Raw genomic sequence first — 16,557 nt, 5'->3', positions numbered from 1 at the left:
TCAATTTAGCATCATTTTTGTAACACTGTAAAACAATAATAAATATTTTTACAGTATGGTTAGGTTTAGGTAGACATTAATAAAATACAATAAATGGGAAATTTAATGAATAATATAAATAATTCTTGATAACTTCAGGCCACCGTTTTTGATCTAGCAACAACCCTGTTTTAAGACAAAAACAAGACAAATTTATTCACAAATTGTTCATTCGGATATCAGAACAATGTTGAAACAAAACGATACAAGAGCAAAGCATTACCAATTGGTATTGAAGCATTTCAAAACAACTGCCATAGACTGGATTCGAAACCAATCAACCCCGCATGGATATCTAACACCTTAACCACTATACTATGTTACCTAAAGGATCCACCAAACAAAGTTGGTTTTAATCCCTCAATTTGTTCAACTATTCTTCGCTGAAGCTGTTTCAGTGCAATACATAAAAAAATGACCACTAGATGTCACTGTAGAGTGGGGTTTCGAAACGTTTCGAAGCTTCGACACATTTGCTTCGACTGTTTCAGTGTTTCACGAAGCCTCGCTTTGCCCACCACTAAGAAACAAGACAGGGAGAAACGCTTCGTAATGTCACACTGGGAAAACTCAGCAAACTGGAAGCGTCAGAGAGTGGCTTATGAATGGAGTGATATCAGTCTGTGAACAAGGTCCAGCTGGGGATTGCAATCAGGATAGATGAATGAGCAGGCGTGCGTGTTTGGGAGCAGTGCATGTATGAAAATGTAGTCCTGGGAAATGCGGAAATGTAGTCATGAGAGTTCGTGTGAGAACCAGCGATCCTCTGGGAAGCGATCGCTAATTGTGTGACAATAGGTTTGACCGTTTTTAAAAGTCGAAGCTGAAAAAAGCAGGATTTGACCACTGCGTTAATCTGCTTATCAAATCTCAAGCCATCATCAAAGATAACGCCCAGATTTTTTTAACTTTCACCCATGCGGTCTCAGTTGAGTGATATTTTTTAAAACCTGACTGAAAGATTTTATGATCATCTAAAAACCTTTGCAGTTGCTGCAGAACTACTTTTTCTAAAATCTTTGTACTAAAAGACAACTTTGAAATGGGTTTATAATTGGCTAAAACAGATGGATCCAAATTTGGTTGCTTCAGCAAAGGATTTACAGTGGCATGCTTTAAAATATCAGGTACATTACCAGTTTTAAAACAGTGATTTACCATAGCTGTAATATAGAGACCCACTGTGTCAAAGACTTGCTTTAAAAAGTATGGTGGAAGAGCATCAGTGGAGGAACCAGACAGCTTTAGTTGACACACTATTTCTTTAAGCTGTATAAAAGTTGTTGGTTATTAAATTAATTATTAAATTATAATTATTAAATTATAATCATTTAAATCCAACTGTATGATGAATTGTTTCTTTGTATCATAGGAAAGCCTGAATGTTCGTTTATATGTATTGTTAGTCTACCAAGCAACAACTGAATGCAAGAAAATGACTCAACACTAGTTTAAAGCGTGCAATTAACATACCGAGCAGCCAAAAAGCCCAAGCAATGTCCATCAGTGGAGCTGACAGACGGTGAAATGCACCCTGACATTAGTGCTTGTGTTGAAATCCTGCACGTCGCTTCACATCACATGAGCTCCTGCAAAAGTACAGAATGTGAAATAAACATCTCACACACCTTGAAGGCAGTAAAAGGCCAAAGTATGACTGTGACGTAATCTGAGTCACACAAACCTGGGCTTTACTTTAGTTTCGATATGTGAATCAGGATTATCATAACTCAAGTGTTTCCCGAATCAGGATTTCATTGAGATTATGTTCATATTATCAGTGTGTGTCCATCATAACAGTGTGATTTCAGGTTCATAGCTTGTCCCAACAGTTGACTTCCTGCTGCTGATGCAACTGCGATGTTATGTTCATGAAAGAAGATTGCACATGAAAAAGTACATTCATGACATGTATTATCTCCAGTCCGTCTTTGTTCTGTGATCTTCAGCTGATGGAGCTTTTCCGTGATCTCCTGGGTTCATCGATGGGTTTCCTGAATGGGAAAACCTCTCTAGTGAAGCGCGTCACAAAGCACGGCATCTGCTTTTTCCCGCCCAGTATTTTCCCTCTGGCCTGGAAGTTGTAGGCCACCTGGTGGTTCAGTCGAGTCAGGAGTTTGGTGATCTCCAGATCTGGACCTCCATCGCTTTCCAGCAGATCACAGAGAGTCTGAATCAGCACCGAGCCCAGAGGATGCATGAATGCAGCGTAGCCTGAAAACAACACAACAGAAGACGCTGAGCAAAGAGCTGAAGAAGAGCTGTGGAGACAAACTGGTCAACAAAATGACTGAGATTTTATAAATGCATCAATATTCTCACTTGAATCGAGTCTGAGTTTAGTTTTTAAAAGCAGGTGGCGCTCTAGGCTAGTTTTTGGCTAGTGTTTAACACCAGGTAGCACTCTAGGCTAGTTTTAGACTAGTTTTTAACAACAGACATCGCTCTAAACTAATATTTAACACCAGGTGGCGCTCTAGGCTAGTTTTTGGCTAGTTTTTAACACCAGGTAGCACTCTAGGCTAGTTTTTGGCTAGTTTTTAACAGCAGGTAGCACTCTAGGCTAGTTTTTGACTAGTTTTTAACAGCAGACATCGCTCTAAACTAATATTTAACACCAGGTGGCGCTCTAGGCTAGTTTTTGGCTAGTTTTTAACACCAGGTAGCACTCTAGGCTAGTTTTTGGCTAGTTTTTAACAGCAGGTAGCACTCTAGGCTAGTTTTTGACTAGTTTTTTAACAGCAGACATCGCTCTAAACTAATATTTAACACCAGGTGGCGCTCTAGGCTAGTTTTTGGCTAGTTTTTAACACCAGGTAGCACTCTAGGCTAGTTTTTGACTAGTTTTTAACACCAGGTAGCACTCTAGGCTAGTTTTTGACTAGTTTTTAACAGCAGGTGGCGCTCTAGGCTTGTTTTTGGCTAGTTTTTAACACCAGGTAGCACTCTAGGCTAGTTTTTGGCTAGTTTTTAACACCAGGTAGCACTCTAGGCTAGTTTTTGACTAGTTTTTTAACAGCAGACATCGCTCTAAACTAATATTTAACACCAGGTGGCGCTCTAGGCTAGTTTTTGACTAGTTTTTAACAGCAGACATCGCTCTAAACTAATATTTAACACCAGGTGGCGCTCTAGGCTAGTTTTTGGCTAGTTTTTAACACCAGGTAGCACTCTAGGCTAGTTTTTGACTAGTTTTTATCAGCAGACATCGCTCTAAACTAATATTTAACACCAGGTGGCGCTCTAGGCTAGTTTTTGGCTGGTTTTTAACAGCAGATGGCACTTTAAACCAGGGGTTCTCAACTGGTTTGGCCATGGGACCCACATTTTTACACGGTCATCAAGCCGCGACCCAAATTTTTAGGAACTATAATACAATTTTAGGAATTATACTTAATTTGTATTTATTTGTTAACATACACAAGTAGTGACAGATAAATCAGAAGACATTCACCAAGACTTACAAATAAACAGTATTTATTGCTGTCATTTCCCTGCTGAAAAATCCAGCTTAAACCAGCCTAGGCTGGTTGGCTGGTTTTAGCTGGTTGACCAGGCTGGTTTTAGAGGGGTTTTGGTCATTTCCAGGCTGGTTTCCAGCCATTTCCAGCCTGGTCTTAGCTGGTCAGGCTGGAAAATTACCAGCCAAATCCAGCTAAAACCAGCTTGGTTTAAGCTGGATATAGCTGGTTTTGGCTGGACTCCCAGCTTGGCTAGGCTGGTCAAGCTGGTTTTAGCTGGTCATTTCCCAGCCTGACCAGCTAAGACCAGGCTGGAAATGGCTGGAAACCAGCCTGGAAATGGCCAAAACCCCTCTAAAACCAGCCTGGTCGACCAGCTAAAACCAGCCAACCAGCCTAGGCTGGTTTAAGCTGGATTTTTCAGCAGGGTTAACAAAATAGATCAAATTATAGAAATATTACAAAGTAAAAACGACAGATACTGTAAACAGTGGTTAGGGTAAGGAAAGGTTCAGTTACCATGAACTAAACTGAACTGTTAATAAAACATGTCTGGTTTCTAAATGTCGTTTTAATTCAGAAGGTTTCATGCTCTCTTATGAGAGCACCTCACTACATATGACACTGAGGCTTTAAGCCTTTTTTGTCGTCAATATATGTAAATACATACTTCACATATTTGGGGTACTACATGCGCTTCGACATATTTGTTGCTATGATTAAATGAAATTTCACATGTCAAACGGTAGGGTTGTGGCGCACGAATTTCAAAATAAAAGTTTGATATAAGCAAAATAAGCAAAAAATTTAACTTTTGTTGTTTTTACTACACACTCTGCGACCCACTTTTGGGTAGCGACCCACCAGTTGAGAAACACTGCTCTAAACTAATATTTAACACCAGGTGGCGCTCTAGGCTAGTTTTTGGGTAGTTTTTAACAGCAGATGGCACTCTAAACTAATGTTTAACACCAGATGACGCACTAGGCTAGTTTTTGGCTAGTTTTTAACAGCAGATGGCGTTCTAGGCTAGTTTTTGGCTAGTTTTTAACAGCAGACGGCGTTCTAGGTAAGTTTTTGGCTAGTTTTTAATGGTAGATGGCACTCTTAACTAACATTTAACAGCAGGTGGTGCTGTAGGGTAGTTTTTGACTAGTGTTTAACATCAGATGCCGTTCTAGGCTAATTTTTGTTTAGTGTTTAACAACAGATGAGGCTCTCGGCTACTTTTTGGCTAGTTTTTACAGCAGACGGCAGCAGACTCTAAATTAATATTTAACAGCAGATAGTGCTCTAGGCTACTTTTTGGATAGTTTTTAACAGCAGATGGCATTCAATGCTAGTTTTTGACAAGTTTTTAACAGCAGATGGCATTCTGGGCTAGTTTGTGGCTAGTGCTTAACAGCAGATTGCACATAGGCTAGTTTTTAAAAGCAGATGGCGCGCTAAACTAATCTATAACAGCAGGTGGCGTTCTAGGCTAGTCTTTGGCTAGTTTTTAGCAGCAGATGGCATTCTAGGCAAGTTTTTGGCTAGTGTTTAACAGCAGACTGCACTCTGGGCTAGTTTTTGGCTAGTTTTTAACGGTGGATGGCACTCTTAACTAATATTTAACAGCGGGTGGTGCTGTAGGGTAGTTTTTGACTAGTGTTTAACAGCAGATGCTGTTCTAGACTAGTTTTTGACTAGTGTTTAACAACAAATGAGGCTCTCGGCTACTTTTTGGCTAGATTTTACAGCAGACGGTGCTCTAAATTAATATTTAACAGCAGATAGTGCTCTAGGCTAGTTTTTGGTTAGTTTTTAACAGCAGATGGCATTCAATGCTAGTTTTTGACACGTTTTTAACAGCAGATGGCATTCTGGGCTAGTTTGTGGCTAGTACTTAACAGCAGATTGGACAAAGGCTAGTTTTTAACAGCAGGTGGCGTTCTAGGCTAGTTTTTGGCTAGTTTTTAACAGCAGATGGCGCATTAGGCTAGCTTTTAACGGCAGACTGCATTGGCTGGTTTTTGGCTAGTTTTTAACAGCAGATGGCGCTCTAGGCCAGTGTTTAACAGCAGACTGCACTCTAGGCTAGTTTTTGGCTAGTTGTTGACAACAGATAAGGCTCTTGGCTACTTTTTGGCTAGTTTTAACAGCAGACATCGCTCTAAACTAATATTTAACAACAAAAAGTGCTCTAGGCTAGTTTTTGGTTAGTTTTTACCAGCAGATGGCATTCTAGGTTAGTTTTTAATACTTAACAGCTTTTTAGGCTAGTTTTTGGCTAGTTTTTAACAGCAGATGGCGTTCTAGGCAAGTTTTTGGTTAGTGTTTAACAGCAGACTGCACTCTGGGCTAGTTTTTGGCTAGTTTTTAATGGTAGATGGCACTCTTAACTAATATTTAACAGCAGGTGGTGCTGTAGGGTAGTTTTTGACTAGTGTTTAACATCAGATGCCGTTCTAGGCTAATTTTTGTTTAGCGTTTAACAACAGATGAGGCTCTCGGCTACTTTTTGGCTAGTTTTTACAGCAGACGGTGCTCCAAATTAATATTTAACAGCAGATAGTGCTCTAGGCTAGTTTTTGGCTAGTTTTTGACAACAGATAAGGCTCTTGGCTACTTTTTGGCTAGTTTTAACAGCAGACATCGCTCTAAACTAATATTTAACAACAAAAAGTGCTCTAGGCTAGTTTTTGGTTAGTTTTTACCAGCAGATGGCATTCTAGGTTAGTTTTTAATACTTAACAGCTTTTTAGGCTAGTTTTTGGCTAGTTTTTAACAGCAGATGGCGTTCTAGGCAAGTTTTTGGTTAGTGTTTAACAGCAGACTGCACTCTGGGCTAGTTTTTGGCTAGTTTTTAATGGTAGATGGCACTATTAACTAACATTTAACAGCAGGTGGTGCTGTAGGGTAGTTTTTGACTAGTGTTTAACAGCAGATGCCGTTCTAGGCTAATTTTTGTTTAGCGTTTAACAACAGATGAGGCTCTCGGCTACTTTTTGGCTAGATTTTACAGCAGACGGTGCTCCAAATTAATATTTAACAGCAGATAGTGCTCTAGGCTAGTTTTTGGTTAGTTTTTAACAGCAGATGGCGTTCATTGCTTGTTTTTGACACATTGTTAACAGCAGATGGCATTCTGGGCTAGTTTGTGGCTAGTGCTTAACAGCAGATTGCACAAAGGCTAGTTTTTAACTGCAGATGGTGCACTAAACTAATCTATAACAGCAGGTGGCGTTCTAGGCTACTTTTTGGCTAGTTTTAACAGCAGACATCGCTCTAAACTAATATTTAACAGAAGTAAGTGCTCTAGGCTAGTTTTTGGTTAGTTTTTACCAGCAGATGGCATTCTAGGTCAGTTTTTAATACACAACAGCTTTCTAGGCTAGTTTTTGGCTAGTTTTTAACAGTAGACGGCACTCTAAACTAACATTTAACAGCAGATGGTGCTCAATGCTATTTTAACAATTAGCCTATTGCACCATCTGCAGTTAAAAACTGATCTTAGAATGTAAATTATTGCCCTTTACAGTTCGAAATCTTGTTCAGGAGAGAATAGCAATGCAATCTGAAAATTCTCAAATGAAGACTAAACTGAAGTGTTTGTAGGCGATAACTCATACCTGGTGAAGTGGCGTATGTTACTGCAGTGTCGATAGGAATGGAAAGAAGCTCAGACAGGATGTCCTGTTCCTCTGAGGATGAAGAGTCTGTCTCCAGCTCCACACCTCCATCCAAATCTCCACCTCTGCAAGCCTGCACAGCAGAAGATGGAAGATTTTTTTAAATGATATCCTCAATTCAACTTATAAATCCAAATTATACACTTTTTAAACAGAATAAGTCAAAAATTAAAAATTACCAGAACACTTGCAATATACATACAAATCAATTTAGCAGTTTTGTCATTTGTTTGTTTTGAAATTTACATCCACGAGTACTTTCACAGATCATACCTGGATGAGGAAGAGTTTGCTCTTGTCCTTCATTATTGGGCTTCTGAAGCAGCTGTAGATCTCGGCCAGATTCACAGCACGTCCATCACAACCAAACACAACACCTTCTTCACCGTGACTGGAGATGATGCCCACAAAGCACTCTTTGACCGTCTGCTCGCTCTCTGAGGATGGAGGATGCGCTTTGTTAGTATCAGCAGGATTATATTTGCAACCTTATTAGTTTGCAGTCCAAACTGTGGATGGCACTGTGGCTCAGTGGTTAGCACTGTCGCCTCACAGCAAAAAGGTCACTGGTTCGAGTCCCGGCTGGGTCAGTTGTCATTTCTGTGTGGAGTTTGCATGTTCTCTCCGTGTTGGTGTTTGTGTGTTGTGTGGGATTGCAGCGTAATTAATATAAGTGAGATCCGAGATGATGACTCGCCACAGATGTCTGTCGTGGGGGGGTTAAAGTCCCTGTCATCTGGCTGAAATCAATACTTTTTATTACGTTTGGCTAGTTAAAGCGATGTACTCCTGGAAAGGGGTTACAATCAGGGTCTGTGCGATTTACTTCCAGAAGAAAATTGCACGTTATTAGAGCTGTAAAGCTTAACTTTTAGATTCCAGGTGAAAAATCTAATCTGTTGGAAGTCCACAGAGGGGGGGGGGTGATCACCATAATGGGGAAGTCCCAAAATAAAGTGAGAAAAACTGTATCTGATTGAGCAGTTATAATATTTAACTTGGGCCATCACCATACTGGTAGATCTGTCTCTGTGGGATAGCAGCGTCATTAATATAAGTGAGATCCGAGACAATGACTCGCCACAGATATCTGTTGTGGGGGGGGGGGTGAAAGTCCCTGTCGTCTGGCTGAGATCAATAACTTTTATTACGTTTGGGTAGCTAAAGCGATTTACTCCCAAGAGGGGATAAAGTAAGGGGCCGTGCGATTTACGTCCAGAAGAAAGTTGAAATTGGAGGGCACGTAATTACAGCTGTTAAGCTTAACCTTTTAATTGTAGGTGAAAAGTCTAATCTGTTGGAGATGTCCAATAGATTAATAGGTACCGAAAAAGTCCTTGGGGGTTGAGGGGTGGGGGAGGGTTGATCACCAGAATGAGGAAGTGCCAGAGTAAAGTGAGAAAATACGATACACCGGTGTTTTGCAATATTCACGCTGTTCTCATCTGTTTTTATACTATTTGTTTCTATTTTATTTATACTTGTCTCTTTCATTCCTGTTTATGTAAGCACTTTGAATTGCCACTGTGTATGAAATTTGCTATAGAAATAAACTTGCCTTTCCTAATAAACACAGACTTGATGCCAGTAAATCACTTTTTACATTTTATTTATTGCATGACATACAGATGAAGCCAAAAATATTGACGCTCCCGTCAATTTCTTTTTCAAATATTTCCCAAATGATGTTTAACAGAGCAGGGAATTTTTCACAGTATTTCCTATAATATTTTTTTATTCTGGAGAAAGTCTTATTTGTTTTATTTCTGCTAAAATAAAAGCAGTTTTAATTTTTTTAACCATTTTATTATTAGCCCCCTTAAGCAATATTTTGTCACCAGTATAAATCACTGTTATACAAAAACTTGCCTAATTAACTTTAACCTAATTAACCCAGATAAGCCTTTAAATGTCACTTTAAGCTAAATACTAGTATCTTAGTCAGATGTTGTGTGCTGTCATCATGGCAAAAATAAAACAAATCAGTTATTAGAAATGAGTTATTAAAACTATTACGTGCTGAAATGTTGAAAAAATCCTCTGCATTAAACATAGAAAAAATAATCAGGGGGGCTAATAATTCTGACTTTAACTGTAGATGCAGATATGAAATTGGAAGACTCACCAGCTTTAAATGCCTGATAAATCTCCTCCGCCTCGATGTCCAGTCTGATGTCCACAGAAAAGCCCAGTTCGCTGAGGATCTTGTAAAGCCTTCGACTGTCTCTCTTCACACCGATTCTCTTGCACAAATAGGCCCCAGGATAAAAGTTTTCCACAGAGACGATCAGCGCCCTGTTCTTCACACTCTTACCAGCAGTGAGAGGAGATCTGCAAGACATGATGTTTGATCTGGCAAATTTCGTCTCAGAATAAGTTGCACGAGTCTCCATGTGAGTCCTGCCCAATTTTGCACATTGTAATCTCATCTGTTGGGCAAACCGCTTGTTTCATTACCACCAATGTTGCACAAGTTCTTCAATTTTGCACATAACTCTGCATGCCTAAACAGGACCAACGGATCCCTGCAGGGGCTTTATAAGGTGTTTGCTCTTGTCCAGATTGTGAGGAAGCAGACAGAAGCATTTCAATAGGGGAGAGCATGGACAAAAGTAACAAAGCGACTTTCCCGAAGGCCTGACTACATTTGCTTTCCTGGCTATAACAGCATATTAAGCATGCAACCCTTGATGGAAATCATTGTAGCGGTTCTTTTTTCCTTATTACAAGTCTTTCTTTTTTCATGCATCACTGTAATGATCATACAGGTTATTTAGAGCAATAACACATATTTAAAAGTGCAGTAAGTGATTTGTCTTCTGCAGAAACATGTTTTGTTGTACTGGTTGGAAGTCTCTACATTTCAACAGTAATGATTAAAGTAAATGATCTAAATCAGATCACCTGCCTGTAATTATCACGTGGTCTTCAAGTGCTAATTAATTGGTTCAGGTGTGTTTGATACGGGTTGCAATTGAAATCTGCATGACAGTGGCTCTCCAGGGACAGGGTTGGCCACCCCTGATCTAAATGTATTTATATAATAGGTGTATTTATATACCACGGTGTGGTTCGGTGAAGATTATCACGCCATCGATTCGGTTCAATTCGATAACTCGGTGCATTGACGATGCTTTCCATACATAATTCGATTTTTTCTTCACAAGACTAGAATTATTTATTTAAATCTATAAATTTATTTATATTTATATATTATTTGGAGGGTGAAGCAGTGGCGCAGTAGGTAGTGCTGTCGCCTCACAGCAAGAAGGTCGCTGGGTCGCTGGTTCGAGCCTTGGCTCAGTTGGCGTTTCTGTGTGGAGTTTGCATGTTCTCCCTGTGTTCGCGTGGGTTTCCTCCGGGTGCTCCGGTTTCCCCCACAGTCCAAAGACATGCGGTACAGGTGAATTGGGTAGGCTAAATTGTCCGTAGTCTATGAGTGTGTGTGAATGTGTGTGTGGATGTTTCCCAGAGATGGGTTGCAACTGGAAGGGCATCCGCTGCGTAAAAACTTGCTGGATAAGTTGGCGGTTCATTCCGCTGTGGCGACCCCGGATTAATAAAGGGACTAAGCCGACAAAATAAATGAATGAATATTATTTGTAAAACAAATTTGTTCTTTAATACAAGCAGTAAGATATATGAAATGTACCTTTAATTTGACCTGCTTAAAGTAAACACTCTTTCTGAATATATCAAACAAAACTTCAACACATGCACAGAAGACAGTATGAGCATTTATAGCAAATAAACTCATTTGAATATTATCCCGCTTGCTTTTTGAGCGCTGACAGGCGAGGTCTTAAGCCTGGTTTATACTTCTGCGTCAAGTGACCGGCGTGACCCACGGTGCATGCAACGCGCGTAGCTGTGCATTTATACTTCTGCGCGCTGTCTCTGTCGGTCTGCATTAACACTTCCGAAACGCTAGCTGGCAGTGAGGTGTTAATGTGTCTCTGTGTCGAGTTTCTTTTCTGGTGTTTTGTATTTTCTGAACACTTCCTGGATGTACAAGTGGCTCAAACTCGCTCATTTTGAGGCAGGAACCGGCGGACGTGCAACAACTTTAACTATGAGGTAAACACAAAACAAAACTTTCCACCAGGAGCTCCTTCACGGGACTCCACACTTGTAAACAATTGCTCCATCAGGCTCGCGCGGCTCTCGGTCCCGCCCAGACTCGTCAGCGCTACCAAGCCGACCAATCACCGAGCTTGCGCTATGTGTCGTTGTAACATGTAGTTACATTTTTTAAAAGGTGCATGTCAGCGACGGCCACTGCGCTTGACGCAGAAGTATAAATCAGCCTTTACACCCCTATATTGGGTTATTGTCTTCACCTGCTCAACAGAAAGGGCTACGATCGGCTTTAGAAATGAAAGCGCTGTTTACCGATGACGGGAAGACGGGAAGAACAGCCGCGGTTACAGTCTGTATGTGCATAATACGTGGTTATCACAGGTAATCCATAATACACCTCAGGCACGCTCGTGTCTGGATCCACAAGTATCGCTTTAACAGCCAAGAGGAGAAGAAAATTCACCTTACAAACAGGCCAGCGGGTCAAATGTCCAAAGTGAGAGAGAGAGAGGGGTAAAGATGGAGTTTTACAGCATTTCTCTGTAGTAGTGAAAGCAGCTTGTGTGCTGTGCTGCCTTCATTGTAGTAAGAGTGTTGTTTACTCACCCTCGCCTCCTTCGCCATAGTATTGCGACATCACGCATAGGAGATAAATGACGTCAGTACGTAATGACCGGCTATGATCTGTTACTGAACCGATATCGATAATTTTGACACCCCTAGTAACGATGTTGCACATAATAAATCTATCAGAGTAAAAGTGTTAAACTCATGGAAAATATGCACTGAAGTAAAAGTGGAAGTAGGAGAAAAAAACTACAGCATACAGCCGTTTTGTACTGTCACATGTTGCAGTGCCCTCTTTTGGACACTTGAGGGCACTAGCTTGTTTTGTAGTTTAACTTCATTTCCTATAATCCTTTGCACTTCTGGTTGTATTCTGTTACAGCTGTTTCTTGCTTGTTAATTTGTTTGTTAAGTCTTTATGAACCCTTTTGTCTTGTGTTTTAGTTGCCTTAGGATTTTGTTTGTCCCTCATGTCTGGTATGTTTGTTTGGTGATCTAGTTTTGTATTTGCTTATTCTTGAAATCTTGTTTGTTTTTGTTAGCACTTATACCCAGTTTAGTATTTGCAGATTTTTGGATTTTTGATTGTTTTTGTTTGCATTCCTGCTCTGTTTTTGTATTTGCTTTTTTTTTTTTTTTTGTCAGTTCTTTTGTCTGGACTCATTTCTAGATTATTGTATCCTGCTTGAAGTTCCTGTGCAAGATTAGCAAACTCTGTTTTCGTCAAACTAAATTGCTGCACATGGACTTTTGTGTTTTGTGATTCTCCATCTCGTTACAAGTACTTAAGTACAGTAGTGAAGTAGTTCTACTTCGTAGCTATACATCTCTGGTAAACAGCGCTATTCCACCTAGCCTGCTTTACTGATCTGAAGATGCTTTCATATTCACATTGGTTCATTTTGAATTGTTTACCGCTACTCTAAATACCCGCTCTGAAATAGCATGTAAGTATGGCTTAGTGATAAGTGTAATTCCTGCATGCCGCCAGCCAAACAGTAAGCATACAGTAGTCGCTTTACAACAAAGTGCATTGAGAGAGTAAGAGCGGCGATCCTGAAATTTTGCACATTATGACAAGTTCTGCTTGCTACACATCTGATAATGTGGTAGATATAATACAGTTTATTATATTATATACAGTATTCTAAAGTACTGTAAAGTTTTCTAACAGGTGAATGACATGATCTAGTGGGTCTCTGTCATCTTCATGGAGCTCGTTTGTAATTTCAGGAGGCGTGGCTTTGGATGGCAGGGGAGGGGCTGTGTTTTAAAGCTATTGTGCTAACATTTACACACACACACACATGACATGCTTTATAAAATTAATGCATATTGCCAATAATAATAATATTAAAAAAATGAGAATTTAAAAAAATTGTAACATTTTGCATATTTGCATTGGTTTTAAAACAAAAAAGAAAACATGCAGTTAACTTTAACAAGGTCAATGGCAGATTTATTTAAAATGAACAAGATTAAGCCAGTAAATCTGGCAAATATTACTGGCATTTAATGTTTGCAAAAACTCCAAGTATCAAAGGCATTTTTTGCCGTGCATCTGCTGCTATTTGTGGGCAAACCCTCTGTGTCATAATCACTGATGTTGCTTTATTTTACTTCCCCAATCTCTTCTTAATAACTCTGTGTCTGCACGCCTAATCAACAATCAATCATTTCCTGCAGGTACTTTTAAGGTGTTTACTCCTGCACAGATTCCCAGGAAGCAGACAGAAGCCTTTCAATAATGGAGGAAAATCTCTTTTCTTTTTTTATTTACAATTTCAGGTAGAATCTACAGTAACTTACTGTACATCAATTACAGCAAAAATACCATAATTACATCTACAGCATCATTTATCTTGCTCTTTATGTACAGTATGAGTGTGTGTGCGTGAGTGTTTCCTAGTGATGGGTTGCAGCTGGATACATTAGTGGTTCATTCTGCTGTGGCGACCCCTGATGAATAAAGGGAATAAGCCGAAGGAAAATGAATGAATGAATGAATTTTTAAGGTCAATATTATTAGCCTCTCTTAAGAAATATATATTTTTTTCAATTAGAGCAAACTATTATTATCGAATGACTTGCCTAATTAAATTAATTAGGTCTTTAAATAGTTAAGTCTTTATGCTGAAAACTAGTATCTTGTAAATTAGTATATTGTTGATGGTAAAGACAAAAGAAATTAGTTTTTAGGGGTCTGTTACTGCCCTCAAAAAACAGCTGGGTTAATAATAACCCAACAGGTAGCACAATGATGGGTTGCATTGCATGAACTCTCATGCACTGATCTCTGCAGGGCCCGGTCAGTACCTGGATGGGAGACTACATGGGAAAACCAGGTTGCTGCTGGAAGTGGTGTTAGTAAGGGCCTTAATCTGCGGTCTGTGGGTCCTAACGCCCCAGTATAGTGAAGGGGAATCTATACTTCTCAGCAGTGCTTAATTTGTGAATTGCGTGGTCCCGGAACACATTGGGGTTGGTGCGGTGGAGGGGTGTCACGGACAAAAGTAAGAGGGGCTGGGTATCGCGAAAGAAAGTGAGAAGGGTTTGGGAGTCCAAAAGAAAGTAAACAGCAGATGGGGAAGGAGGGCGGTGGAGGAGGGGGATTGGTAAAATGAGGTGCTGGATCAGATTTCAGAGGTGCCGGTGCCGGATTTGGAGTGTTCCGGCACAAATTAAGCCCTGGGCCCGGTTTTTCAAAAGTAATCCACTAGGATTTTGGATAAGGGATTGGATCAAATCTTGAAAATGGGTTTTTCAAAAAAAAAAAAAACGGATTACATAATCGGATTAGATCACATAATCCAATCTTGGTTTTGATCCGGATCAAACCTTTAGTTTGGGTTTTTCAGACCTTTTTTGTAGGATTTAGTTCACTTTGATCCAAAAAACCTGGATTAAACTGATCCCATCAGAAGGGTGGATTTAGCGTGGATTTCATGTCCAAAATGTAATGAAAACTTAAAAAATGTATAAATTATATCTATTTTTGGATCATGCAGTATCTTACGAGATATACTATTTATTCATAAGGTTTTAGTTTTATTTGTTAATTCGTCAGGCTATAGTGAGTAAAGGCTTTAACGTATTCAGCCTTTCAGTATAGGCCTGCAGCAAAGTAGAAGGAGTTTGGCCTCATAAAATAATCCCCCAAACAGCTGTCAAAACTGACCAAAAACAATACATTTTATTCTGTCACTAATTGATATATATATTCATCACAATGGAAAATATTTTTCTTTTTAGAATATTTATTAGTGATGCATGCAATGATTACAGAATAACAAAAAAAATGCAAAGAATGGCAATGACTGATTTTTGAAATCTCTTTCAACAATTGCAAAAAGAGACTTAAAGGGCAGAAGCACAGCTTCATCAGGAAGAGAAACAACTGACTCTAAAAAACTGCAGCAAACCAAGGCCAATGACTTGAGATCTGCCTCCTAATGGCTACGCACAGACAAGCAGGTCTCTCCACATCAGATGAGGAAGTCTGAACTTATTGTGGAGTTTTTGACATTAAGTCTTTTTTTTATTCAATACATCAATATTTGAAACTTATTTTAAATATCCTCACTGTACAGTGTTGTAGATCTCAGATGAGCGGACTGCTGGAAGAGGATGGGGTGGGGTTTTTCTTGTTTTTCTTATTTATTATTATCATTATTTTAATAATTATTAAATTTTATATTGATATATTGACCCCACGCTGCCTATTCTACTCTTTACATATCTATAGTTCTACATTGTGATGTCCTATGCTGTTTGAGCACTGGTTATCCAGATTTAGAGATCCTGAAAAGTTCCTATCCGGATCAGATTGATCCAATCCGATGTTGCTTTGAAAAACTGGCTCAAAAAGTAAGCTGGATTACGTGATCACGGATCGCAAAAACAGGATTACTAAATCCGGATCAAGTTTATCCGGATTAAACCTTTTGAAAAACCGGGCCCTGCTGCTCAGTGAGCGCCGTCTTAATAATAATAATGAATTTTATAAAGAGTTTTTTATGGAGGCCAAACAGAAGGGAATTGCAGTCATCTAAACGGGATGTGACTAAACTATGAACAAGAATGGCAGCTGAGTGAGGTGTGAGGGAAGGATGTAAACGATTTATATTTCGAAGGTGGAGATAAGCAGGCCGATAAGCACATAACATGTGCAGTGAATGAAAGGGTGCTGTCGAAGATGACCCCCAGACTCTTAACCTGAAGAGTGGGGGTAATAACAGAATCATCAGTGGGAATGGAAAAGTGATTTGTTTAAAGTGGATCGTGTACCTATAAGGAGAAGTTCAGTTTTATTGTCATTTAATTTCACGAGGTTTAAGGTGAACTAGGATTTAATGTCTGCAAAGCAGTTAGTAAGGGATGAAGGTGGGAGTTTGAGGTTGGGTTTGGTGGATAGGTAGAGCTGGGGGTCATCTGCGTACCAATGAAAATAGATTTGGTGTTTGCGGAAAATATAACCAAGTAGAAGAAGATAGATGATAAATAGCAGGGGAGACGTTAAACTGAGGTCCTCTGAGGAAACTGAGGACTCGCACTAAAATTTTTTACATTTAATTTAAAAAAGAGGAGGGGTTTAATCCTGGCTCCTCTGCACCAATCAGCTGGTGTATGGTCTGGCGCAATATGGCTGCCGCTGCCGTCACGTCATCCAGGTGGATGCTGAACACTGGTTCCCTCAATATTGTGTAAAGCGCTTTGAGTGTCTAGAAAAGCACTATAAA

General features: G+C 39.6%; 1 protein-coding gene and 1 long non-coding RNA gene across 3 annotated transcripts in view; one reads left to right on the top strand and one right to left on the bottom strand.

Annotated features, from left to right (window-relative positions):
* LOC141376472 (uncharacterized) overlaps positions 1-8,757 on the top strand; it is a 30,815-nt gene extending 22,058 nt beyond the window's left edge. Inside the window, exon 4 of the long non-coding RNA XR_012386574.1 lies at positions 7,438-8,757. This is a non-coding gene — a long non-coding RNA (uncharacterized lncRNA). The remainder of the gene's footprint in view (positions 1-7,437) is intronic.
* LOC798445 (caspase-3-like) lies at positions 1,509-9,618 on the bottom strand. Of its 2 annotated transcripts, XR_012386573.1 has the most exons (5): positions 9,297-9,618; positions 7,445-7,608; positions 7,112-7,244; positions 1,724-2,253; positions 1,509-1,628 (listed from the first exon to the last, which is right to left on the bottom strand). XR_012386573.1 is itself a non-coding variant. In XM_001338854.9 (4 exons), the coding sequence occupies exons 1-4, from the start codon at positions 9,598-9,600 to the stop codon at positions 1,985-1,987; spliced, it is 870 nt and encodes a 289-aa protein (XP_001338890.3). In that variant the 5' UTR covers positions 9,601-9,618; the 3' UTR covers positions 1,674-1,984. The 2 variants fall into 2 exon arrangements, 1 of the variants encoding a protein (XP_001338890.3); XM_001338854.9 differs by lacking the exon at positions 1,509-1,628 and having other exon boundaries at positions 1,674-2,253.
* Positions 9,619-16,557: the final 6,939 nt, after the last annotated feature.

The sequence above is a fragment of the Danio rerio genome, chromosome 10 (assembly GCF_049306965.1).
Source record: "Danio rerio strain Tuebingen ecotype United States chromosome 10, GRCz12tu, whole genome shotgun sequence".
In the NCBI taxonomy this organism is placed as follows: domain Eukaryota; kingdom Metazoa; phylum Chordata; class Actinopteri; order Cypriniformes; family Danionidae; genus Danio; species Danio rerio.
The sequence above is the reverse complement of the archived record's forward strand: the minus strand, read 5'-3'. Positions and strand labels throughout refer to the sequence as shown.

What these genes read in the sequence shown, in the direction of transcription:
- LOC798445 (XM_001338854.9), bottom strand. Translation starts at nt 9,600, where the DNA reads ATGAGATTACAATGTGCAAAATTGGGCAGGACTCACATGGAGACTCGT. An exon ending in TTATCAGGCATTTAAAGCTG is followed by an intron (nt 7,609 to 9,296) that starts GTGAGTCTTCCA and finishes CTCCATCCTCAG; the next exon opens with AGAGCGAGCAGACGGTCAAA. An exon ending in AACATACGCCACTTCACCAG is followed by an intron (nt 2,254 to 7,111) that starts GTATGAGTTATC and finishes TGTTGTTTTCAG; the next exon opens with GCTACGCTGCATTCATGCAT.